Below are 27803 nucleotides of genomic sequence, written 5' to 3'. Positions count from 1 at the left end.
GCGTCATGATGTCACAAGATGTGAGTTTATTCTTACCCGCTAACATGAAAGGTAAGCTTCTTCATGTCCTTAAATGTTTGTGTGTAGAATCTCAAATTAACGTCTCGTGACCATACACGATCTCAGTTTGCTGAGATTCTAGGAAAAGCCTTCATTAGTGCTGTGACAACGGGCAATACCATAAACCGCTTCAAGGTGAGAAATTTATCCTTTTGATCAAAATATTTTTCCCAATTCATTTCATGCATCATACACTACTGACCAGGCTAAAAAAAATAAATTGCTGATACTGTCAGTAACTAATATCCACTTTGCGTGCCTAAACAGCTGATCCTGGTACCTCTGTAGTCGACCACATACCTGGATGCTTACATCATGTGCCTTTGAGCCACCAAGAGGACTCCAGCCTCAGTGAATCAGTAAACATGGATGCTTTCACATCTCTGGATTGGTTATAACTCTTCCTTAGGAAAAAATAAATTAAAACAGATTACATGTCGAAAGAAAAAAATATCGATCATTGAAAGTTCATTATAAAAAAGAGCTCGAAGACAAAGTTTCAGATAAGGTCAAATTACAAAGGGAAATGACAGAGATGACAATAATACAAGTCTAATGAACGATGGGTGCTATGTAGTGTTTGCTACAAATGGGCACACTGCTCCTGTGCTTGAAGGGAAGATGAAGAAAATGAAGTAAATTTAATTTGTTAACATTGTAAGCAAGACTAAATGGTACATACATTCTTGTAATAACTAAACATTAATAACAATAAAATTTGCCTTTTTATTATAAGCGATTTTTTGTTTACGAGTTTAGTTTTATAATTTAAATTTTAAATGTTCTAAATTTATACATTTAAAGTGCACGAAAGCGATAAAACTTGATATATAGTCATTATAACAGTTTTTTTATGTAATGACATATCATAACTGATTATTAGGATTTTAGTTTAATTAATACCTGCAAAAATTTTGAAATTATTAATTTTTACTCATACCCCGTCTTTTCCTAACAACCACTGGGTTCGGGGTAATATTTGCTTCTTTCTGAACAAACGTAATTATATCGTCAATGTAACATATTGTTACGGTTTTGACCAATGTGTTTGAAAGAAAATAAGACAATGCAAGATGATTATAAAATAAATATTTTTTTTGCTTGGTAATTTATTGCACCTTTAGCACCCCATCTTGCCCCAACTTCCCCTACCATCCTGTTAAACAGAAATATTATTTGGTTTTAATAAGGGAATTTATATTCTTGGTTTTTCCTAAAAACAAAAAAAAATTAGAACAAAGAGCACTGAAAGGTATTGGTGGAGTTTGAGATATGTTCTAGTTATATATATGTACATTAATCTTGTAATATATAAAGGTAAGTTTTAATTAGGTAAAACAATGTGTGAAAGAATATATACTGTATATGTACTATTTATCAACATAAGGTATTTAAAACCCCATAATAAATCCATGTATAAATTTTTCCCAAGCAAGGAGATCTACTTTGCACGTGTAAAGAAAGCGTCCTTGATGTTTTATAGTTGTGTTAGTGTAATTTTCAAGTCTCTTTCACTTTTATCGGAGCCATTTTATCGTGTAGTTTAAAAATTCGGTCTGCTATAATCGAATGATTCGACAGTTAATTCTAGCAACGTGTGCTGTCACAATGTTTGATTCGCGTCCCGAAATAAAGTTTTAAACCCTTTTTGCATACATTTATTACACTAGGAATTATTTTAGAGAATTGTGTGCTAAATTTAGAGTCCGAGTTTTGTATTATTAGTCTATTAGCAACAAGAGAATACATGAATTTGCTCGTTACTGAGGTTACATATTTCACCTCACTGGCGAGTACTGAAAGAATTCCTAACATTTATTTTTTTATGATTTAGTATTTGTTTAGTTATTATAATACATTATGGAATAAACTATTTCTTTTGCCAACATATATAATTTTTAATAATAATTTGTATAACTACAAGTCTAAACATGTTTATAAACATGATTTGCTTAAGAGGTTTTATTTTCTAAACAATATTCATTTGTTTGTTTTTAATGTAACACGTCTTTAAGTATATAGAAAAATTCCTGCTTATTACCATTAAAGCAATAAACGATTTTATATATATATATCTGTATCTCATTGATATGTTGTTTAATAACGTTTTTTAAAAACTGTTTTATAGTGAATTTTATACTATCTACATATTGTTCTGCTTGAGACATTTAGAGCCAAGATGAATGGAATGGAATTGGCATCGTCACTAACCGTTGACAGGCCTGTTGTAACAGCCAGTGTGTGTTTTGGGTTATGAGTAGGGTATGATGAGGCCGGAATGGAGCAACAAAGGAACGTGTGTAGTGCCGGGTGGTGGGAGAACAACGAGAGGACCTTTATCTCATGGAAACGTAAGCCACATTTTCTATTACTTAAAAACCGATAGTGAATAAGCATGAAATAGCCTTGTGATATTTTTATTCAACTGCCGTTTTGTCACAGAATAAATAAGAAATAACATTTTGTTACTTGATTAACTATTATTGATATGGGAATTTCGCTATTATTTATTCCCTACTTGTTCCCTATTTCATCATGAGCATTACGTTTCTTAAACAATTTACCTCGTGGTGTTACTCACAATAGCAGTATTATAAACCTACACTCTTCGGAATTATTTTCTCCCATGTGAGGTTTAGTTTATAATAAAACGTTATTTCGTACTTTTATTCATATTGACAATTCTCCACTTATGAAAAATACCATGCTTGATGTTATTTTTACTTGCACGTGCTGATATTTTAATCTATTGAGTAACATTTTCATATAAAGTATAATTGAGGTGGTTGCGTAGATGAAGACCACGTTTAATGGCACAAATAAATGCTTTGTGTGCACCACATTTTGCTCATCAAATGGCGTAAGTTCTGTAGGAAGAAGAATTTTTCATAGACACACTTATATCTAGATAGTAGGCTTTTGTAGCCAGTCCTCCACTACTTCTGAAGAAAAATACAAGTGCATGGTAAATTTTTAAAGGGGAAATGGGATTGTTGTGTAATTTTAAGACCTTTTCGGTAAAAAACGGGAAATTTCCAATTACCAAAGACCAAGGACATCCATGATTGCTGTCTGACGTCAAAAGTACAAAGTTGCGGTGGGCTCAGGCTCCACAGTACTAGGCCCGCTTTCCGGACTGACGAAATTATACTGTTTACACCACGTTAAAAAAATCCATAATAATGATTGATAAAAGTGGAGGTTTTAACGATCAATTACAAATACAGCCTAATAAATTAGATTTTAACGTGCATTTGAAGAACTTCTGATAGTTTAGACCATAAAAATCGCGTGCGTCAAAAATGATAAATGACCCTGAAGTGTTTTTCACTAGAAATAATGAGCCAGAGGCAAATGATGCTCTCTCGCCCAACGGATGGAAATTTTTTTTTTACTTGTGAAAAATTTCCTTCTCGGGTATCGAGACTGGGCGCCAGCTGACTAGACCGAATTTCATAACTTTGAGTAGTTTTTTTTTTAATTTTAGACTACCCTACTTTTTATTATAACGTGCATAAACGTAAATTAATATTTTGTATTTACCACAATTGTATAGCAGTATATTTTTAAAAAGTTAATTTGAGGAACAACTTTTCCTTATATGCTGATAACCTGATTTGGTTTTATCTTTGAAAGATTGATTTGATGTATGGCGTATGTCCAAAAACTTACATCAAGTCCTGATTTGGTTTGTATCTGAGCAAGAACACGTTCTTTACTGGCAAAGATAATTTTAAACCGTCTTTAGGTAAGTGATTCTTATATAAGTCTAGCACTTTCTAACAATAATCTGCTTACGCAATTTTTTGAGAATCTTATTAGCTTGGACAAAAAAAATCCTAAAGGAAATTGCAATTTTATTTTACTTCTTTAGCGTAGTTTCGTTGTTTGCCTAGTATTAATTTATAATTATTATTGTAAGTATGATTTATTTCATCACGTTTAAAACCTTCAGTTTTCTGGATTATAAGGGATATAAGAAATAAGATTTATGAGATATTCAAATCATAAACATAACAATTTTCACAACAAACAATTTAAAGAGACAACTATTTCAAACATTTTTGTAACATGAGAAAGAGTAGATTATGCAAGAATTTAAATTTATAATTTTTTTGAAGTCCTTAAAATTAATATTTCTTAAAATTATAAAAACCAGTTTTAAGAACCAAACGTAATAAAATTACGACTTTAATTTAAATAAATGGGTAAACATACAAATATATAGCATAAAAATAGTTAAGGAAATTATTCCCAAAGCAATCTTAAGCAAAATTTTGCCTTATATAGGACAGGTTACATTTCGTTCAACTGTGTTTACCGCAAGTCAAAAGAACTCGCATTAAGCTGTTGTTCGTTCCTAATTTCTGATCTGACTCATAAACAGATTAATATATATTTAGTTCTCTCAGCAATGTTACTTAAAATAACAGTTGTCTTTAAACTGTAACGAAAAGCCAGAAATATTTTTAACTTTTTATAAAAAAACGTTTTTTATTTGAGTACTATGCATTAATCTCAGATTTCTCTAAATAGTGTCACTGTAAATAACAGTTGTCTTTAAACTGAAACGAAAAGCCAGAAATATTTATAACATTTTGTAAAAAAAAAGTTTTTAATTTGAGTAGAATGCATTAATCTCAGGTTTCTCTACATAGTGTCACTACAAATAGGAAATTCAACTTTGTCTTTCATCGTCACGCTGAAAGGTTTTACATACGAACACATGGAACGCGCCTGTTACGGAATGCTGTAGGAGGTGCATAATTGTCATGCGAATGCTTACAAATAATTTAAGCATAATTATGAAGCTTAAAATAGCTTTATTCCATGTGTGGTACACTTTATTTGGAGTTGACGTGAACTTAGCTTGGAATTGGGCTAGGCACTTTCACGAATTTTCTCGTAGCAGGCCTTCAGCATTTTTGCAACTAAAACAAAGATTATTTTTGTATAGTCTACGTCTTATAACTTGTCTCAAATTGGTCAGCTCTCAGATGTAGTGCTAATAGTATTGCGAATCCTTGTGTCACTCATTGTCTATAAACGGTTTTTTTGAACGACTTTATTTAGTTGTCAGTTTTTTTGTAGACAAACATCAGGTGATGATCTGCAAATGAATGTTCATAAATGGGAAAAAATGGTACCACTTATGAGAATTGTACAATTTGAGGCCAGTTTCATGCTTCTATTCCTATCATTTCACTTGTCCGTTGTTTCAGTTATTCCTGCAATGGGGAAGAGATAAATTGAAAGTGTTTTCATGGACATAAAAAAAACAACTGTACTCATAAAATTTCTTTCTACTTTTTTTCGAAACGATGTCTGTGACGAAACCAAAACATTATCTTTATCATCAAAACTGACATATCCCTTATTTGCTCCGCTACAATGTAAAAGCGCGCTTAAAACTCCAGTGTCACAGATAGATTCTAAAAGTTATCGAGTTAGACCCAGACGTCTGCGCTCCACCAGTAACAAAGGTAAAGACGCGTATAGTGAGACATGTAGTTTGACCTCAGCATTCACCCATACACAAGGTTACGTGCAACTCTCCCTTATTATTAAGGCTCGGTCTCACACGGAATGTTTAGAACTTAATTTTAAGGCTTTACTCTACTCTGTGGGCTTTTTTTTTGTAAATTTTAAAACGATTCGTCACAATTATTTTCATACGGTATTCACTTTGTGTAGTAAAATGTGTGTATAATTTCACACCAATTTTGGTAATCATTATCAATTACGTGACCATTAACACACATTCTTAAGAGTAAGAACATATCTCTGTAAATATTTGAGACAAAGCCACAAGTGCAAGAAAGGTATTGTGTTTAATGTGCTTAAAAAGCCGTTAACTAATATGTATGACGAGAAAATAAAAAAAAATCAAACATGGCGTGTAAATCTGATTCTGAAGAAGTGCCTCTCATTCCACATTGTTTTTTAAGTTTTTGTCAAGTGCCTTCCCTTTAAATTCATCATGATAGCTCTCTTACATTAAATGTTTCGATACAAATTTCCTCAACAGTTAGTAACTAGCGGTAAAAAGTCGCGCAAATATTCTTGTAATCATTGCGTGACACATCTTGAAAGTGAAGTTAAATATTGTTTAACAACAATTAAAAAAGTTGTTTAGAAGAAATTTTAAGCCAAAGCCCTAAATAAAAAGTAATTGAAAATTAAAAGAAAACTTAAATAACCAACTCGGTGTGAGGAACCGAGACTTAGGCCTGGTTTATAAATTACGCAAGGAACGCACAACGCAAAACGCTACCAACACAAGAAAATCAAGGTATTTTATAAAGGATGTAAGTTGCAAGACTTCTCCAACCCAAACATTTGAAAGAATAAAACAGTAGAAAACAACTTTCTTCACCGTACATCTTTTGATATTTTAAGTTAATCCTAAAAACATATTGAATTTTCAATCATTTGTTATTAAAGGGTCATTTACGATCACTGTGCGAAAGTTTAACAAGTGGAAACGTCTAGGCATTTATAATAAAAATAACATTGTCGCTTTATATATTTATAATGTCTGCGACTTAAAAACGTTTTCAAAATACTTCACTTCAAATATGTCAGTCGGAAACGCAAAGCCGAAATGCAAGAAGTTGATAGTCGGCCGATGCTTGCGGTACGGTTTTCCGTCTTGCGTAGTTTATGGACGGGTATCTGCAAACTTCGTTATTATTTTTTTTTCCTTGTGTTGTTTCGTTCCTTGCTTAGTTCATTAACTCGTCCTTAACGGTAACCTGGCAATCTTCGGTAAGCCGTCGCCTTGTCAGAGTGCCGCATATCTCACCACTGGCCCGTACTGCCCACCGCACTTCCGCGAATCAGGGCCGATGCTAGGAATAAATAAAACGACGCCGCTATCACCGGAAGCCCGGCCGTGATTGATAAACGAGATTACACGAGATAACAGCGTGTTTATTCTGCTTCGTCCAGCCAGGCGTGGCGACAGAAAATAAAAATCCGTGGCGCGAACAAACCAGCTTGTATAAACATTCATTGAATTTTGAGTTTTATTTGCCGGTTTGTAACAGGAAACAGCCGTATAGAAAGGAGAGGGAAAAGGGGTGATAAAATTCATTATTTGTTCTGCGCTGGCATATTTCATCCAATCACATCTGCGGACGTGCTGGAGGGTAAACGACCGCGTTTTGCAAATTTATTGATAGGTACATCGAGGCATTTTACGACTGTGGTAAGGGAATTGCATATTCCATTAATTTTCCTTTAAATATTTAACTAGGCCAACTTAAAAATTACTACCAATTCTGCTTGAAAAAAATTTCTTTTTATTAAAAATATAACTTACAACAATAGTTTCAAAAATTCTATATTTCTTGGAACCATATCATGAAGAGAAATCACCTATTTTTATATTAAATGCTGCATTATATAAATATGTTTATATAGTATATAAAATGCAGCATTTAATATATATATGTATATATATTATAAGAACAGTAATATTTTTAAGAGATACTGAAAATGTTTATTAATTTTCAAGAAGAAAAATTGTAAAACTTCAGGAATATTACGAAAAATTATTTCAATGTTATAACCTTACATAAATCCAAATGACATACTTAAAGTTTATTTGAACAGATTAAATTTCCGTAAAATATTAAAAAATAATTATGACTGAACCAGAGGAAAATGACCAACTTGACTTTATTGTATGTTATACGTCCTTACTTTGCAATTCATTCCACAACTTCAACTATGTCTCCCATCCCTGAGCGTGAAATACCGTTCCGTATCCAGACTGTTCAATGTCAGCAGACCAATAGTACACCGCGAAATACATCGGTGTACATGTACTTTGAATTGCGAGCCATCTAATGGAGTATCGATAAGTCGGACACGTGTATTTACTAAGATATTTTATTTTGACCCTTAAAACTAACTAGTTCAGTTATAAATCGTCATCTACGCATATTAAGCCGGGTACCAAAACGATGAAATTGTAAACTAATATTTTCTATACAGCTCTTAGTACATAGATAATTTTCACAAACACAAGATTTTTTTTAAATAGAGGTCTACAGCTCGACGTGAGTGATCGGTTGGTCACAAAGAAAAAAAAATGTCTGAATTTTACACAATGTTAATTTGGAAACCAATTGCCAAGAAATAGATTTTAATATTTAAGAAAGATATTGTAAGTGTTAAACCCATGGCTATGGTTCTTTTTGCATATATAAAATACGCTTTTAGAGATAAAACAAAGTCTTTCTTAGAAAATTTAGCTCATAATTATAAATTTTAGTTGATGTAAGTATTATTCAATCATATTTTTTTAATCAAAAGAAAAGATAACCACATATTCAATAATTGGGATGTATTTTTTTACTATGCTTATTTATGTTTGCAGTTAATACTGAAAATGTATTCAGGGAACAGTGTAAAAATAACTTCAACTTTTGGAGGTACTGTGAGATCACAAAGCATAAATGTCCGGGTAGGATTCCAAATCCAGTATTACTGCGAACACTATTTTGCAGTGGTGCAGTTGTTTCCGAAAAAATGTACCAATTTGCTAATATCTATAATTCTAATTAAATATTAATGTTCCATTTACAATAAATATTTACAGTGCACCAGTGCAAATGTGTACAAACTGCCCGCGAAGGTCTTCAAGCTGCCACGTCCCCTGATTTTCCGAGGGTTCCTTTCGAGTCTCCTGAAAACTGGTTAATCTCGGGGTCCGGTGGCGAAAAAATTGCCCTTCAGAGAGGAAAGGGGATGGGATGGGTGGGTGTATGGGCACCAAACTACTTGACGGTCTCATCTGCCCTTCCTTACCCCTCCCCCGTTCTACCCATTGAACCCTCATTGCCCATAGATACTAGCTTCCTTCCTCTCCTCACCCCTTCCTTTCAGGCCCTTTTGACCCCTGCCCGACCGTTAGCCACGCGATCACGTTCGTAGAAACTAATTATGGATTATACTCGGCCCCTCCGATAACCCCTCTCCCTCCCTTTTCGATACTCTCGGACGAAGACCTTAGCGCCGGGACACGTGATTACTTGGGCAGACTCTCGCGACGGCGTTAATTATTCCGGGCTTAACTCCCGGCCTCGGAGCCCAGGGCCGCGACCGCCGCGCCGTGCAGTGTAACCGCGCCCGACAAACTTGCCGCGCGGATATGTTTTAGGAATATTTCAACTGCGTGGCCCGGATACATGCAGGCTGTATATGTATATATACATATTTGATATAAGATATCTTTATGGAGGGTAAAAAGTGGAAGTTTTATTTTGTGAAGAAAATAATATATATCCGATTTCAATATTTCAGTAGAAATAATTTAGTCTTAATATGTACCTACTCCCTTGCTTATTTTTATTTATATCGATATTTAACTTTTCATGGCATTAAAAGACAGTATTTAATTATATAATTATTATTTTTTCATTGAATATGATCAAATGACAGGTAAGATAGAACGCATTAAAGTAGACGAAAAGTAATATTCAGAACTTGTTTACTATTGTTCTGAATTTTTCCTCTTAAAAAAATCGCATCTCCAAACACTGTAATTGAACTTTAATAACGTTCAGAATAAGTTACCTAACATACCTTTACTACTGCTTGATATTCAACAAATAAAATGGTAAAAATTGGATAAGTTTGCCCCCAGAACCTTACAAGGGAGTTGTATTTATAAAAGTTTGAAGGCACTTGCTGTAACTTTTGGTAAATATATATTTTGTGTTTTACACACACACGTTTATTTATATGTTTATAGGATAGATGGAAACGTTTAATTTAGCAGGAATAATTGCACGTCAAACTGCCTAAAATATGTTAAATTTTAAAATAAGGGATCGATACAAGTACGAGAAAAAAATATATTGTTTAAAAAAACACTAAATCTAATATGATAACTATATTTAAATTATAAATTATGAAAGTACATGAATCGTAATGGAACAAAAAATTTAATTCTTATTAATTTCGATAGGCATGCCAAGTTTGAAGACTGCAGCCATTGCTGAAAAAAAATAACTTATAAAATTTACTATGAATACTAGAAGTTGGCTCGAACTAAGTAATTACCGTTGGAGAAACCACAAACGGTCACGAGACCGAAATTTCAGATCTTATCAAATCCGATACGGAGGTTCATTCCATGTTTTCATATGCTTTATCGTTTGTCAACACTGACCTTCAAAGAATGGTCTGCATCAACTTCAAAACATGCGTTTCTAACTCATCTCTCTTTCGCTCTTTGGGAGCTTGGTCTTCCAAACAACCACATGAGGTTTGATCCTTTTTTCTTTCTACTATACAGTTCCTTGCTTCTCATTATCATTATCAAATGTTACAAATTTCCACAATAGGACTGGTGCATGATGAGAATGATGGATAAAAGTGATGGCTTTTATAAATTACGTAATAGCATTTAATACTTACGGCATTAGTTATTTTTTAGAACTTACATTTTCATTAATGTTTTATATTTTTCTGAGACATTTTCTTCTCTATTTAATAATTTCAAAAAGTTTAACAGTATTGGCAATGTAGTTATCATATTTCTTAAGAAGAAATAATGCGTCTTAAATTGTGTTTCCATAATTTTGTTCAAACAAATGGTTTTATATGTAGATTTAAACACATTAAACCTGTTAAATTTATTATACTACAAGTAAGGAATAAAATTTATTTAACCATGAATGAGTTCTAAATAGGGACTATTAATTTTATGCATATGCGTGACAGGAAAAAATGTTTACTTAGACGAACAAATCTTTAATTTATATTATTGAATGAGTTATGTGCGCAGTTAATTTTTGAAGTGAAATTTCTATAGGAAGTTTTGGATAGGGAGTAAATTCATGTAAGTCGTCAATCGACATGGTCACGTGACGTGTTAACGATAACACTATATATGTTCGTACTAGTACCTATAACTTATATAATTTACTTTTTTAAATATTAATAATAGAATTAAGAAAATACAAATATAATTTGAAATAAGTAATACTAACTTTGTAAAATATAATTGTGTAACATAAGAAAATATTTGTTGATAAAAATCAGAGACGTTTTCGCAATTTATCACACAACAAATTTGTTTTATCGCGATAGTATAATAACACCTAAATTACTATAAAATACGCATTGCATATTAATTGTAGGTATTAAAAAAATAAATAATGATGTTCTTAATTTTTAGGTTATGTTGCTACAAAGACTCCGTTTTCTTCGTTATTCAATCTATATATCTTTATGAGAATATTAAAATATATTTTATACTAATTTTTTACTGCACAATAATCGTATACTTAAGATTTAAAATAAAAATTGAACAAAAACACAATTTTAACACTGTATACAATCATTCGATTCACATATGCACAGGACTGAAGTACAGGGACTAAAGGTGCGTATTAATAAGATATGTTTTGGTATATGTCGTATGCATTACTTGTTATATATATTTATATATATATATACATTCACAGCTGGCTCAAACGATTAATTTGAATATCCAAAAATAGCAACTGTTTGTTTATAGTTTTAATTTTTCACTTCTGTCGGCATTCCTCATGACTGCTATGAAAATTTCTCACATAAGCCCTATGGGATTTTAATAATGATTAAATTAACAGTTGTGGTGGTTTACATCCTATCAAATCCAACCATCATAACTGGAATCACAATTTGAGAGTCTAAATTGATCAATGGTATGACAAAGTTAGGACTAGGGCCGTAAATAGTTTTCTGAATTGTGCTGTAAAAGTAATTTCCTTGGAGGGAATTTCATGGTAAAAAATATGAAAACGGATTGTTCAACAACTTTGATTCTTTCATCGTCCCTCGAATGCCAACCTAACAAATCTTTCTAAATTGTTTTCAGTATTTAAGTGTTGTTATCGTAACCTAACCAAGTGTTCAAAAAGTTTTTAGTATTTTAAACGTACCAAAACATTCATTTGTTAGAACCCAATAAAACACAACAGTTATAATTTTCATCGCATAATTTGTGACACTAAATAAGTAAAGTGTTTTTTTCTTCAAACACAGCTATTGACTACACGTTACGTTACACATTTACCTGAAACATCCAGCGGGTTCTGAATTGTCTAACATTTTAGATAGTTACATTTTCATCCTTAATTTGTTAAAATAATCTTAACCTGAATCCATGCACGCTTCCAGTAGTAACTTAAACATTAAAGAAAAACGCATGTTAGGTTTGTAGAGATGGCACATACAGAAAAGGTTGAATCGTTGAGGACGCCATGTTTTTCAGTACCTTCTTGCGGTAAACAATACATTGCTCACAGAAGGGAGCAAAGATTTATTCTATGCTCACGTGTTATTGTAGACTTTGCCATGATTTACAAATAAACAAACATTGGTCCGACCGTGAAAAATGCTTAATCAAATAGTGTCGTTAAAATTCACTGGTTGTGATTTTATAGCGTTTTTTCAACAATTAACTTTTTTTTAAGAAATTATTAGAAGCCATATCTTTTAAACGATTTAGTCACCTCTAAAAATGGTATTGCCATGATGATTCTTCTATAACAATACTACGATGGCATGACTTGATAGGTTTCTGAAAGTTTTTCAATTATGTTCGGAAGTTTAAAATTTAAAAAAATAAAATAAAAATAAAAATACTTTTCTAAATTTTTCAATCGGTTATTGAACGAGATCTACCTGCTGTAAAATTTCGAGTTGATAGCTCTTTTGGAAGTGGGTATCAATTAGTACAGATAAATAAGAAAGTCAGTCAGTGAGTAGCACATCGGGCTGTATATACATTTGGATTATACCTGCCTAGCTAAAAACAGTATGTATTACTATCCTGCAAAGGTGCTAAATGGTAAATGGCATTAGTTTCGGTTATATAATTTTCGAACAATGCGTTTAAAGCTAACAAAGTAAATTCATATTTACTGGGTATGAATAATACTTTTTTGTAACATTGTACATAATCCTATTATTATTTTACGATAAACACCGTTAAATGGAAATAATAAGATATTAGTAAATAAAGTTTTATAATAAAATTTTTTAGCTTATTTGAGAATATTAGCAAGCAATAAGGAAATAATAACGTACAATTAATAAACATGCATAGACAAACAAATAATTTTGAGTACCACCACCAAGGAGGTGAAAATCGGGTAACTTTTATTAGACAAACATTAATTCATATCACCCGAAGTTAAGAAGTTAAGAATTGTAAGAAACTAAATAAATAAAGAGTTACTCAGTATGACTCTTCTAACTTTGTGAATTTTAAGCATGTCATGCACGAGGTTAAATCCTGTACTTGCATATTTTAATTAGTTGTACATTATTTTATGCATGGTAAAAAAACTTTATATGAATACCTTATTTAAGGCGTTATTAAACGTCGACAACTTATAGTAATTTCTGAATATTTAAATTATAGTAAATAAATATTAAAAAATAACTTCACTATACATAATTATCAACTAGAAAAATATAGAGACTGTACAATTCATTGCATGCTCTCTATAAAGTCAGTAAAATTAATAAAACTATATTAAATCCGTGAATTTTAATGGAATATAAGCTTATTTAAAAATATTAAAGTTTTGATATTAATTAACTGATTTAGGGCCGGTCTTACCATCCTCTGGGCAAATTTCCAGGTAGCTACCCTGCGGATAAGCTACCCGGACCCTTTACCCGATGGTCCTGTCTTACCATCCCATTTACACCTCCGTGTAGCTAACTGGAACTTGCCCTGTGGATAGCGAGGATGTGTGTTAGGTTGGTATATTTTTGACAGAGATATTGAAGAAACGATGATTGTGATTGGCCCTCAGATTTTTATTTTATCTTGCTAAACATTAGAGTACCGAAGGCTTAGTGTATTTACATTGTGATGAAAATTCGCCCGGTAATTTGTGAATATAAATAAACACTTGTCGAGGAGAAGATGTTATGGAAGTTTTAATTAGAATTTCCTTTCTCTTTAAAACAATTCTTGTCAAATAAGGCTACAGCTGTAATTCACACTGTGACCATAGTTTCTGCTTACCAAGTGCAACAAAGGGGGGCAGCAAAACGTGCAAAAAACTAAAGATCATGTATATGCAAACTTATGCCCTATTATAGTGATGAAACATGATTTTTAAAAAAATACCCACCTGGGGACTTAAGTCTTACATCTGTGCAATCAATAGCACCAATTACTTTTGGAAACTGGGCCATTTCGTAAAAATTTGTCTGAGCATTTCTTATTTCTTGCTCAGTCGATGGCATTCTAATATATGCAGGTCTCAATGAAGCAATTCCAAATGTCACTTGTTTAATTATTCTACAATCTGTTGCTTTACTGACACCTACAAAATCTCCAACACTGGATAGCATTGTTCCCAGGGCATAAAACTGCAGTGTCAGCAACAGTTTGTTCAGTGGCGAGACTGCATGATTTCTGGGGGAAATAAAAGCAACAAGATGACTAACTGTTGTTTACATGTAGGTTAGGACACTGGGGTAGGAATACAAAAAGGCACTTTGAGATTTCAGAACAGCCAAAATAAAGCACATTCTGAATGTAATTTACAAAATAAAAGCAGGAATATTTTATTGAAGCGATGTTGACAATGTAAACATTATGCACATGTTATGGTCCGATATAACCTATAAACCTATCAGTTTCATTCAATTTTAAAGAATATATAGCATAAGCATACATTTGTAATGTAAAAACAAATGCATTTTTCTGGTAAAAGCAATCACCTGTCTGTTCGCGATATAATCAGTGGTTCAAGCTCTTCCAAGTGCAGAACTGTATCTTTACTTAGTCTGAATCTCGCTGAAAACTCTTTACCGTTCCATTGGTTCAAATGGTCTGGTCTTTCTCTAAAAATACGTGGACCTCTTGCTAAAGCATTGATTACTTCAATGATCTCTTCATCGTCGTCATCGTCTCCAAAAATCTCACCAACATTATTGACGACATCAACGAACCCTGCTTCGGCCAATTAGATAAACGAGGGAAGAAAATTACTGTCCATGCACCACGTTTTGGCAAATGAACACAATTCAACACATTGCAATAAACGAGCCACGATGTGGCGCACAGATTATATAGTTATCTGCCGGGTAGCGATTTACCCAAAGCTTCTACCTCCCGATAAAATCGACAATTATTTATCTTCCAGGTACGCCTACTCATAGGTGGTAGGACGCATTTTGTCATTTTCCAAGGAGATAAATTTTACCCAGACATTGCCAAGGTATGGTAAGACCGGCCCTTAGCGAAAGAGATGACTATATGAAAATATATGTTTAACCATTACAGAAATAAAAAATCTCATATATTTTAGTTAAATAGCACGTAAATATTTTATGTCGTAAACTACCATTTAGACACCATTATATCCTTCACTTAGATGGTTCCCGCATTCAAATAACCTTTGTTTATGTTTGCATCTCTATAAAAATATCTAACGGTGTTAATTACTCAAACACATAGTATATGTGTATTTTATATTTTTAATATTTAATTCATAGAACACTAATTCTATCTTAATAAATAACAAGTTATTGGTTTTAAGTTTTAAGCGAATTTGATAAATGGCTGTCACCGCATGGTTCCTGAAACGCGAAGGCAGTTCAATGCGATGAAGGCTACATATGGCAAGATATAAATTGTACCTACATACAAAACACCATTTTTATTTTTATTCGGGTTAAAAACTTTTATTACCATTTTGATTGTTCTTCTTTACGGATTTATTTACAATTTAATTCTTATTTTACAAGATTTACTATACTTAGTTTGAATGCTTTAAAATTTTATGCTAACACTGTTCGCATCACTTGTCACTTTAAATGTTAGTGCTGCTTTAAACCACAACTTTAACAATTCCTATACGTTATTAATAAATAAAAGTTTATTTATTGATTCCGTTATAAAATAAATTTATAGTTTAATATTTATATCAGCGTGCGTAGAGAGATCTTTAATAGAGGTACACATGTGACTTTTGAGTGCTGTCATTTTGCAATGTTTTCTTAGCTTGTAAGGCATATTTGACATTTATGTATGTACCAACATCACTTCCTGAATTCAAATAGAACGAAGACAGTAAATATATCTATTTAATAAAATACTAGCTGAATAACCTGGCGTTGCCTGAGCTAAATCACCCTTGGGAGCTGATTTTCGGAAAACCTAACTCTCAGTTGATGGTTACGTAATGTAAGGAACATCACTGCATAGTTTCAAATTGGTTGGAAATATACTTGAAGAACAGGATTTTTGATTTTTAACACCTCAAAACATTTTGTTGAACTTATTGCTGAAAAATGTAAAATTTTGTGTTTAAATGACCCCTAAACCCTCTTTGGAAACAGATATTTGTAAAATCCTTTCTTAGCGGATTTTTACATAAGAAAATTAAAACACCTGCAAAATTGAAAGTCTGTAGGTCTTATAATTCCTGAGAATTCACGATGAGTGATTCATTGAGTGGTATTTCGTTTCATAGAAATTTTCTTATCTTTTTACTACTTTATGAATGAGATTTTAAAAAATCCTTCCTTAGTGCACCCATAGGTTACTCAAGAAAAATTTCCTTCGAATTTCAAATTTCTAGGTCCACCAGTTTAAGCTGTGCGTTGTCTGTCAGTCAGTGTAGGAGTTTTATTAATTAGACTAGCTGAAGAACCCAGCGATGCCCGGGCTTTACACATCATTACACATCAGGTCAAGTCTGCATGATTACTCATTGGCAACATATCAGGAACCATCCTACTTTTCTCCATTTTAGAGTTTTTTTGTAACCTGTTCTGCCTATGCCCTTTATTTACCCTCTGGTCTTGGCAAGGAATTATTTCAGCATAAACAAATAAAGTCTAAAGAAAAATTTTCATTGTAAGCATTCAAAGAAAAATTAGACTGCACAAATCAAATAATCACCTATAGGACTTCACGATAAACCACATTTTATGTCCAAACTTTGGAGCCAAGACTTCCTTGATTCACAGAATCTGCCACAAAAACTTTTACATCTTCAAAGTGCCTGACTCAAAAAAGGCGACATAAATTTGGCCATGCCCAAAGGTGGAGCTGGAAGATAAAGTTCAATTTTGTCAAAGGTCTGACCTTGGGACTTGTTGATTTTCATGACGAAATACAGCCTAAAAGGATATTATCGCCTTCTCATCCGGAATGGAGGCTCAGATTGGCTTGAAGATAGATTGATCATAGGAATGAACACACTTTCGCCGACATGATCACCAATAAGGATTTCAGCATCCAAAACATGTTCACCTATATTAAGAATAATCAGGCGTGTTCCATTGCACAATTATTATGTTTAGGTTATCCTGCAGCATGACGATTGATCCTATCTTCAGTCTCAGTATGTGTGGAGGCATTCCTGAAGGAGTCTGTGAGTTAATAAACTCCATGGGATAATTATTTTGTTCCTCTGAATTATCACACTCGATATTGTCACGCGGTAAAATTTTACGTGTAGAGTTTTTTTTTTAACTTGGCTTTGTGCTTGTAGTGCTTTGTGAGCCCGCGTGAGTTCCTGACACTTGTTTGCGACACTCGGGCTTTGATTTGTTTTCCTGGCGCGGTAGATTGCTAACGATCTCTGTTTTTCTGGGGCGGTGACGTGATTCGCCGCCCGAGAGCCTGGCCAGCTGCGCGGGCGGTTGCGTCATCCTGTCCTGGAATCTCCGGGAGTGTTGGCCGCCCTGGTTGGTTACGCTGCGTTGTTGTTCGTGCGCGTGACGTGCTGGTGTTTGTGTCGCCACCAGGTGGCAGAAGTGCGAGTCTAGCATGACCGGTGGAGGGGGGGGATAGCGTCGGTTGGCGGAATGGCGTTGTGTTGTGGAATCGCGGCCGGGATTTTTGTTTTCGCGTGGATTGTTCTCGTCGTGATGACGTTGTGAAGTGGATTTAATAAAGGGGGCCACCCTGGATGCGCGCGGGGTGGTTCTTCTCGGTGAGGTGCTGGAGGTCTGTCGGAGCCCCGGCCTGGCGGGTAGCTGCGTGCTGCCGTTCGACGGTGTTGTAAGTAATGGCGAACTCGTAATTTTCTTTCACCTCTTGTAACATCTGGGGGCGTATTTCAAACTTGGGTTAGGATGACTTAACGTTTTGATTCTTTCCAGGAGTGCAGGCAGTGTGTGGTATCCAGTAATGTAAACTTTCTTTCGTTAATTTAGCTTAAGGATGGGTCGAGGTGTGCGTTAAGAATAATCATGTTATTTTAAAAAGAAGTAATACTCGTTCTAAGAAGAAGATAAATTAATGTTTATTTATTTCAAAGGAGGATTTATTTATTTTTTTTGTTGTTACCAGAGTATGTTGACATTGACTTTATTTATTTATTTAATCAGTTAATTATTTACTTTTGTGTTGGTCACAGTTTACCAGAAATAAAACCTGAAACGATGTGGGATAAATAATACTTTATTTTCTTTCAGTCAACACCCTACACCCCCTGTTCTAAGGAGGTTAGACAATCCCTGTACCAGCTCTACTGCTACCACCCCCCCCCCCCCCCCTAATGTTTATTTTGAGTGACATTTGTGTTGATCTTGACGGAGACTGAGGGCGATTGCGACAAAATGGTGTGAGGCTAGGGTATGTCTAATTGTAGGGTGTGTGTTATTTTTTTTTTTAAATTTGTTTGGTGTAATGGTGATGTTTGGTTTTAACCATATCTGTTTCAGGGGTCACGAGGTACAGCCAGGTTATTTATAAATGTTTTAAGCATGAGAAAGTATTATTAATTTTTTTTTAAATTTGGCCTATTCTGTAATGGTAATCATTTTCTTTTTTTTTCAGCCAGTGTTTGAGATAAGTGTTTATGTTTATCAGCAAGGAACAACATATTCAGGAGTTTTAATTTGCATACCTTCCATTTTCAGGTTTTAATTATAGGAGTGGAGACAGAATGCCTACTTCCATGTTCTCTGAATAAGTGTAAAAATGAAATGGTCTTGTTATAGAGTTAAGTATTTTAAATTTTCATTAAGTTAAGTAATTTTTTTTTAAAAACATTGCACTTTAGTATTTCAATTGGTTTTTTTTTTTTTGGTATTGTGTGTGTGTAATTATAAGCAGTTGATTTAAGATTTTTTTTTTTAAGCCAGGTTAGGTAGGAGGCTGAATGTTTATCAGGAGCAAGGTTATTTTTTTTTTAGTTTAAGTATGTCCACACACTGAGTATTCTGTTTATTTTTTTTATGTTTGGGCATGTCTTATGAATACACTCTTAGCCTATGTACTGACGACAAGACAGGGATACCTGATATTTGTGGAAATAGTAGTTCAGATGAGGAGCCCCTGGTAAAGATACAAGAAAAATTGCATTTGTTAATCTCAGCACCTAGAGAAGACCACCACGACACAATGGAGGCAGGAAAATTTTTTGTGGAACCTAGCTATTTTTGGGGGAGACAAATAGAAGATGTCGATGAGTTTATAAAACAGTTTAGGAGAGCAGCCAAGGTCAATGGCTGGAATGACCAAAAATGTATTGCGTATTTACCCACATTTCTCAGGGGACCAGCTAGCCGCTGGCATGACAGTTATGAGTCAACATTGGAAAATTTGAAAACTTTTGATGAATTAGCCACTGCTTTAAAGACTGCTTTTGTTCGTGTAGGTCAGGTAGAAGACCTGGAAATAAAACTTCAATCAAGAGTACAGGGTGGGGAGGAACCATTTGAATCTTTTATTTACGATGTTCTTCACCTTTGTAATCGGCTTGACCCCAAAATGCCAGAAGCCAATAAAGTGAGATATTTATTAAGAGGCTTACGACCGGATATTGTGGAGAAAGTTATGCTGTTTCCTAACAACACAGTAGACCAGTTGCTAGGAAATCTAAGAAACATTGAGGCAGGTCTATACTATGCGAAGAGTCATGATAGATTAAAGGGAAGTGGGGCTGTAAAACCAGAACAAGTTCCTGTTCGAAATATCAGGGAGGCAGACACAATGGATTCGAAAATAGAAAATAGACTAATGGAGTTGGGGAAACAGTTAAAGCAACTGCGTGAAGAAATGGAAGTTTTAAGAGTTCAGCCCATACACTTACAAAATTTCAGACCTAGTGGAGAAAATAGAAATAATCTTAACAAACAGAAACACAACAGTACACCTAGAGACACAACCCAAGATCCCGGTTCTAGAACCTTTGCTAGACCCCAGAGGACCTTTGATGGGAGACCCATCTGTTTTAAATGCAACAAGCCGGGACACATTCAGTGGAACTGTCGCTCACAGCCAAATATGCAGAAAACAGGGAAACTAGGCAGGAAAAGTTATGCACAGACTAGGAATGCATTCTGTAAAAACACAATGTCCCTTTTTAAGTGCGATGGGGTGTTCAGTCTAAAAACTAAGATTTTTGGGACAGAGATCCCCGTTTTTATAGATAGCGGCGCTGCTGTATCTTTAGTGGATAGTAGGTTAATTCCTAAACGTTTTTGGAAACCAGCAGAACACAGAGTTGTAGCAGGGGTGTCTGCACAAACCCACCACTTGAATCACATGGTTATGCTGGGTTTTAAATTAGGCCAATTTTTTTATCATCACCCAGTAGGACTGGTAGAGACACCAATCCGTGGTCTTATTTTAGGATGTGATTTTCTTACTAAGTTTGAGGCAGTAATTTCATGTAAGGGAAACAGAAATACTTTATTTACAATAAACCATCCCACCGCAGGCATTCCAGTACAAGGAGCAGAGGTGAGGGAGGCTAAGGACAGACACATAAAACATGATAAAATTAACGCACCCCCTTGTGATAACCAAGTTCAGAAGTCAGGAACCCAAGATGATCCTCCTAAAGTAAACAAAATTGAATCAGAACCTACTTTGAGGTTAGGTTGTGTCAGGATAAAAGAGCATTCACACAACGAGGCTAGGATGCATCAACGAATTCCAGTGTGTTTTGCAGGTAATGATTTAGCAGAGGAAGTTAGTAGTAGAACCCTAAGGGGCAAAGAGAAAACGTTAGAATTACCTGTTTTTGTTGTGCAAGATATTGATGTGACTAAGAAGCATGAGTCTGACCCCAGGTTAATGCCTTCAGGACCTAAGACAAAATTACGTAGATGGACCAAAAATGTTTCTTTGCTTAATGATGTGTTTTGCTATAACAATCCCAAGCCAGAAAAAGTAGACAAACGTAGGTACGACAAACTAAGACGAGCGGTGAGTTATAAGGTGGGGCAGGAAGTGTTAGTGTTTACTCCGATCCGGAAAAAGGGGCTTTCGGAGAAGTTGTTGCATCGCTGGTTTGGTCCTTTTGTTGTTGAGAAAAAAATATCTGATAATCTGTATCGGTTAAAAAAGTGTCAACGTGGTAAAGTTAGCTATGAGGTAACTAATGTGGAAAGAATGAAACCATTCTTTGCTGCCTGAGTTTATTTATTTATTTTTTTTTTATGGTGATGTCAATTGTGAACCCTGTTTGTATTGTGTCTAGATTCTTTGTAAGGCCATCAAGTATTTGTTTTTGGTGTTCGTTTGTTGTGTATTGTAACCTGTGATACATTTCATTTCGGTCCTGGGTAATTTTGTTTCATAGTGACTTGTCAATTTAAGATTTTTATTTTAAGTCGCTCGTAAGAGTGTTTCAGGTACCCTCAAAGCCACTCGGGCCCTCATAATGAAGACAACTTGCTGGTGGCTACTGATGGGTATGCTGGTGCTGTCTCGAGGGGATGACGCGCCTCTTTCGCCGTTCCAACCTGAGACAGTGGGGGTCATTGCTGGTGCCCATTTCGAACCCCTACCAAAGGTGATGTTGTATACCTCATCGGTACCTTTAAATTTTAAGGTCCCCTGGCCATTACAATTAACAGAAATTCATGAAGGGATAACCCTTTTGAGTTCTTGCCCCTCTAATGCATCCTCTGACTGGTGTTCAGTTTTCCGGGAATTAAAACAGGTTATGTTTTATTCTGATATGCTGTTGAATAAACTAAATGATGCAGCTGGTGAGAATTTGGAGTATGACAGTGTGGTTAATAGAGAAAAGCGAGGCTTATCTTTTATTGGCGATTTTGTAAGATGGTGTTGTGATGTGGCGGTGACCAGTCAAGTAGATAGTTTATTTCTAAATCAGCAACAGATTGCTCTGCATATTGATCAGATGGAAGCACAAATCATAGATGACCATGTGGCGCTTGCCAATTTGAGTAATTCTATTAGTGTTGTTAATGAAGCCATGACGAGTGTTTTGAAAAGAGTTCAAACGAAATTCACTAACCTTACTGATTACCTGAGAACTTTTAGAGAAGCAATGACAGTTCGTTTTTCCGGGATGGTAAAAGAAATAGGTCACTCTTTTCAGTTACAATTATTATTAGCGGCTCAGTTAGCTAAGCAAGCTCACACTCTAACTCGTATTGAAGTTTTGGATCAATGCCGCTCACATAAGATTCCTTCTGTTTTGATTACGCCGGCACTTTTGCAGGAAAAATTGCAGGATTTGGAAACTATCCTTGTTAAAGATGGTTATAAATTAGCAATTAGTAGTACCCAAGTTCAGGCTTATTTCCATTTGCCTATTTGTAGATGTAATGCGTTTAAAGAAAGTCTGTATGTGTCAGTCAAAATCCCTATTGTACGCTATAGCTCTAATTGGAAGTTGTTTCAGTTTGTTGGTATACCTTTTCATTGGAAGAATAATACATGTCACCTAGAACATGAACCAAACTTTTTAGCGGTGGATGGTAACCACCTAGTGACGATCCAAGGACGTAACTTGTTGGACTGCCGGCCTTTGGAGGAGAATTTGTGTTTTGTGCCTAGATTTTCAGGAGACACCATGGGAAGTGCATTGTGCCCCAAAGCTTTGTTTCAGGGGGTTACAATCGAAAGACTTGCAGAACTTTGTACTTTTCAATGCCGTTCCGGAACTCACCTCATGATCACGCAGGCTGGGCCGGAACGCTATTTTTTGACTCACCTTAGGGGCAAGGTGGAGTTACAGTGTGCCAAGAATCCTAACCAAACTTTGATTATAGATGATGAAGAACGACCAGGTGCTGTGGACATAGAAGTTCCATGTGACTGTCGATTGTATTTGAATAGTGAATTGAAAATTAATGAATTGTACCCTTGTGACTATAGAGCTAAGTCTAAGTTTCAACTACTTCATGTGATCCCAGCAGCCTGGACCAGGTTAAAGAAATTAAAGATTTTTCCACGGACTGCTTCCAGCCACACAGTTTTCCCCTCATTGGAGGATTGTTTAGATGAGGACTGGCCCTCTGCCATTCCTCATTTGAATTTCACGGTCTCTCGGTTCACTAGATTGGACCCCATTTCTTTGAATAAACCGGTTGAAGTATTGAGTTTCATGGTCAGACATGTTCAAAGTATTGCATTATTTGTGATAGGGGGTACCCTATTTTTGATTATTATTAGAAATCCATACCTTGTGGGTATTGGAACGTTCCCACGTGTAGCTGCACTGGATGAGACCGCTATGTTAAATGCTGAACTTACTGTTATGGTTTTTATATTGGGAATTATAATTGGTATGTTGGCTTTTCTTATCTGGAAGTGTATTCAACTTAAACGAAGTGCACAGAAAAATTTGAAGATATCGTCCCCAGTCACGCCTGTTGAGGCCTCCACGAGTGGAGAGGCTATGGACTTACGAGAACGATTACGTAATGAAAATGTAATAAAGGCCAAGTTGTCTAGTAACACTGGTGATGAATTTCTTGTAAACATCACACTTATCGAACCATGAGGTAAATTTTCTTTGATTGATGGACTCATCCTAATTGTTTACTGTTATCGCGGTTTGTAATTATTTCAAAATGGTATTTGTTGTTTAATGAAGAATTAGCTATGTTTTTTTTAAAACAAAGTAAGTTACGACTAATTATTTGGGCACATTGGTGTATTGTTTATAAAGATTTAGATTTTGTTTGTTAACCAGAGATGACCCTAGGTGTCTGCTATTTTGATAGGTTATGCTGGATTGGAAGTTAAGCCAAGAAAGAATTCCTTATCTCCTTTACCTCCCTTCCATACTCCTTCCAGTGTCATGTACTGTGCGTTTGAACCAGATTTCCATGGACTCGGAGAGCCAGAACCAACTTTAAACTCGACATGTGGTGCTAGTGTAGAAGATGAACTGTTATAGCATCAATCATCGTGTCCATCCTCATTACCGAGGATCTGGGACTATACAGCCTGTACCTGGTGGTGGGAAAAAGTAACTGTTATCCCATCCAGGAATTGTTGTGGGCTGTGTGTGACTCCTGTGGAAGTGCATTCGTCGGATGACCCCAGTTGATTGCGACATGTATGTGTGGACTCTCAGTTTCTAGAAGAGAAGAGACGAGACTGCTTGGTCGCAGTGGGGTTCGCCGCTATCATGGCATTGCTACGTTGAGAAGCCAGTGCTACATTTCTGTACTAATGAGTTTGATGAACGTTCTATCCCGCAGCTGGTTGCTGCCATTACGACTCTGTGAAGATTTTGGACTTCAACTAACTTTTGAAACTTTTGAACTACCTTCTGGTTCCTACCTAGAAGCGTATCCTCTTGTGCCCTCGGTCCTCTTAAAAGGGGAAGGATATTTTGTTGCAAATTTCTTGTTTTGCTCGGGTTAACCTTTATTTGTAGGATGTAAGTTTTGTATCCTAATTATTGAATCTGCGGGGTAAACAGGCACCTGGGTTCATCAATGGTTAGGCGTTTTGGGATTCCCATACCTACCTTGTTTGAGATTTGCCTATGTTAGACACTGTTGTTAAATGACATTAATGAAAGGTTAAATTTATGAGTATGTCCTTTTCTATTGTTGAAGTATGTTGCTACCCCTATGTAAGTTTATGTTTTTGAATCACCTAAGATTATTTTTGTTGTTGTTATTGTTTATTTTGTTGATGAATCTGATGCTGGGTATGAAAGTTTCACAGTATTGACGGATGGCACTGCTGGCAACATGCAGCAGAGATGGCTGGAGCTGAGGGGTGCTACTCCAAAAGGTGGAGCCCTGGACTTGGGGACGAGCTGCAGATCGTCCCCCGGGATCATGGCTTCCGCCACCCCTTCGAGCTGTTCTGTCACCATACTCCGCCTCTCTCGGCTGTAGGCCAGTCAAGTTAGGCTTAAATGTGCTTGTACCTCAAGATTACTTTATTTAGCTCAATACAACTATGTACACTCATTATTGGAGATATGAAATTGTAATTTTATGTTGTAAGCAATCGGATCAATCTTTGGATACCTCGAACCCGTCTTTAAGTCTAGCTCTGTTTGTTATGTCATCGATTCTCCTCTGGCCGGTCTTGCTATGACTTTTAGGAATTGGCTCGTGCCTCTCAGGCTTCTTTTGTAATCTTAATAGTTAACATTGTACAATTTTCTTTCAATCCTTTGTTTGTAAATTTAAAGTTGTGGTTCTTGGCTTGTGGGGCACAAGCCCTCGTCGTCCGGAGTGATGTCACGCGGTAAAATTTTACGTGTAGAGTTTTTTTTTTAACTTGGCTTTGTGCTTGTAGTGCTTTGTGAGCCCGCGTGAGTTCCTGACACTTGTTTGCGACACTCGGGCTTTGATTTGTTTTCCTGGCGCGGTAGATTGCTAACGCTCTCTGTTTTTCTGGGGCGGTGACGTGATTCGCCGCCCGAGAGCCTGGCCAGCTGCGCGGGCGGTTGCGTCATCCTGTCCTGGAATCTCCGGGAGTGTTGGCCGCCCTGGTTGGTTACGCTGCGTTGTTGTTCGTGCGCGTGACGTGCTGGTGTTTGTGTCGCCACCAGGTGGCAGAAGTGCGAGTCTAGCATGACCGGTGGAGGGGGGGGATAGCGTCGGTTGGCGGAATGGCGTTGTGTTGTGGAATCGCGGCCGGGATTTTTGTTTTCGCGTGGATTGTTCTCGTCGTGATGACGTTGTGAAGTGGATTTAATAAAGGGGGCCACCCTGGGTGCGCGCGAGGTGGTTCTTCTCGGTGAGGTGCTGGAGGTCTGTCGGAGCCCCGGCCTGGCGGGTAGCTGCGTGCTGCCGTTCGACGGTGTTGTAAGTAATGGCGAACTCGTAATTTTCTTTCACCTCTTGTAACATCTGGGGGCGTATTTCAAACTTGGGTTAGGATGACTTAACGTTTTGATTCTTTCCAGGAGTGCAGGCAGTGTGTGGTATCCAGTAATGTAAACTTTCTTTCGTTAATTTAGCTTAAGGATGGGTCGAGGTGTGCGTTAAGAATAATCATGTTATTTTAAAAAGAAGTAATACTCGTTCTAAGAAGAAGATAAATTAATGTTTATTTATTTCAAAGGAGGATTTATTTATTTTTTTTGTTGTTACCAGAGTATGTTGACATTGACTTTATTTATTTATTTAATCAGTTAATTATTTACTTTTGTGTTGGTCACAGTTTACCAGAAATAAAACCTGAAACGATGTGGGATAAATAATACTTTATTTTCTTTCAGTCAACACCCTACACCCCCTGTCCTAAGGAGGTTAGACAATCCCTGTACCAGCTCTACTGCTACCACCCCCCCCCCCTAATGTTTATTTTGAGTGACATTTGTGTTGATCTTGACGGAGACTGAGGGCGATTGCGACAATATTGTCGATACTGATGAAACTTTTGGCTTCTCTATGTATTTTGTAGATAATCATGTCGTTCATTTTAAATGAATCATCATTTCTCGGTGTCAGGATCGTAACATATTTTAATGCATCATAGGATGAGGGGTCAAAATCGTTTCCAAAAATATGCTCTACCACATCGTAATGTAAGGCTTAGGAATCAGGAAGCTATCGTCACAAAATCTTCTGAATGTGGCAGATGGGCTTCCCAATTTTCGTAAACTATTCAGCGCATATTTTGTATGAACCTGAATTATTTGGATGAGTAGAAGAGCTTGAAACTTTTGAGAGATTCTCCAACGATTGCTGTTCAACCTCCTCTTGGAACAACAGATAAACCTTTCCTGAAATATCTGCCAAAAAATATAATTTTGCCTTCAAATGAAATTGTACTTTTCATCTGAAGAAGCATATCGAGAACATCAATAGAATGTCATTTTGCCATAGCTACTTTGACACATATAATCAATCTGGCAGACTCCAACTCTCCATATGCATTTTTACCTTGGGTGAAAAGTGATGTTGAAGTTTCGTTAAGTGGCACCGGTAACTTTAACATTGAGTGTGCTGTCCTTCCACCTTTCAGCATTGTCGCTGTGATTCCTGTTGAGGCAACACGAATTACGATTTTACCACCTCCTCTTAAAATATGCATCAAAGTGTTGTAGAAAAACTTTTACCATTATCACCAGGACCATCAATAGAAAAGAGTTTAATGTCTCCTCTTCCTTCACAAGCTTGCAGAATACTATCAACATGTCTCTGTTCTCGATTGTATTTGACATAGCATTCTTCAACAAGTCTTTTATCTTCCTCCTGGTCGTAACTTTCATCTTGATCAATGCGAAATACTAGATCAAGGAGTCCAAATGCAGAATTATTCCTTTGTAAAGTCTCAGGATATCATTGATTTATGCAAGGCATCTATCCTTAGAAAAATTATCTGAGTGATTCCTTCAAAAATCCTCACTTAAACTTTCCAGATGTCAATCAAATATTTCAAGAGGAGTAGGATTTAGAGTACTGCAGTACGCCAGAATGATGGCAAAGATCCCTCAGAGATTTTACTGACATATCTTGAAACTTCCTCAAGACATCTCGACCATTCCTAATCGTTTTCAAGCAATCCT

At 35.7% G+C, this 27803-nt stretch overlaps 1 protein-coding gene across 1 annotated transcript; it reads left to right on the top strand.

Moving 5' to 3' along the window:
- Positions 1-30: 30 nt before the first annotated feature.
- On the top strand, positions 31-26595 carry LOC134527106 (uncharacterized). Its single transcript, XM_063359457.1, has 2 exons — positions 31-51; positions 21681-26595. The coding sequence occupies exon 2, from the start codon at positions 21720-21722 to the stop codon at positions 23814-23816; it is 2097 nt and encodes a 698-aa protein (XP_063215527.1). The 5' UTR covers positions 31-51; positions 21681-21719; the 3' UTR covers positions 23817-26595.
- The last annotated feature ends 1208 nt before the right edge of the window (positions 26596-27803 follow it).

This window comes from Bacillus rossius, chromosome 1 (genome assembly GCF_032445375.1).
Source record: "Bacillus rossius redtenbacheri isolate Brsri chromosome 1, Brsri_v3, whole genome shotgun sequence".
Lineage (NCBI taxonomy): Eukaryota > Metazoa > Arthropoda > Insecta > Phasmatodea > Bacillidae > Bacillus > Bacillus rossius.
This window is presented reverse-complemented; position numbering and strand designations above follow the sequence as displayed.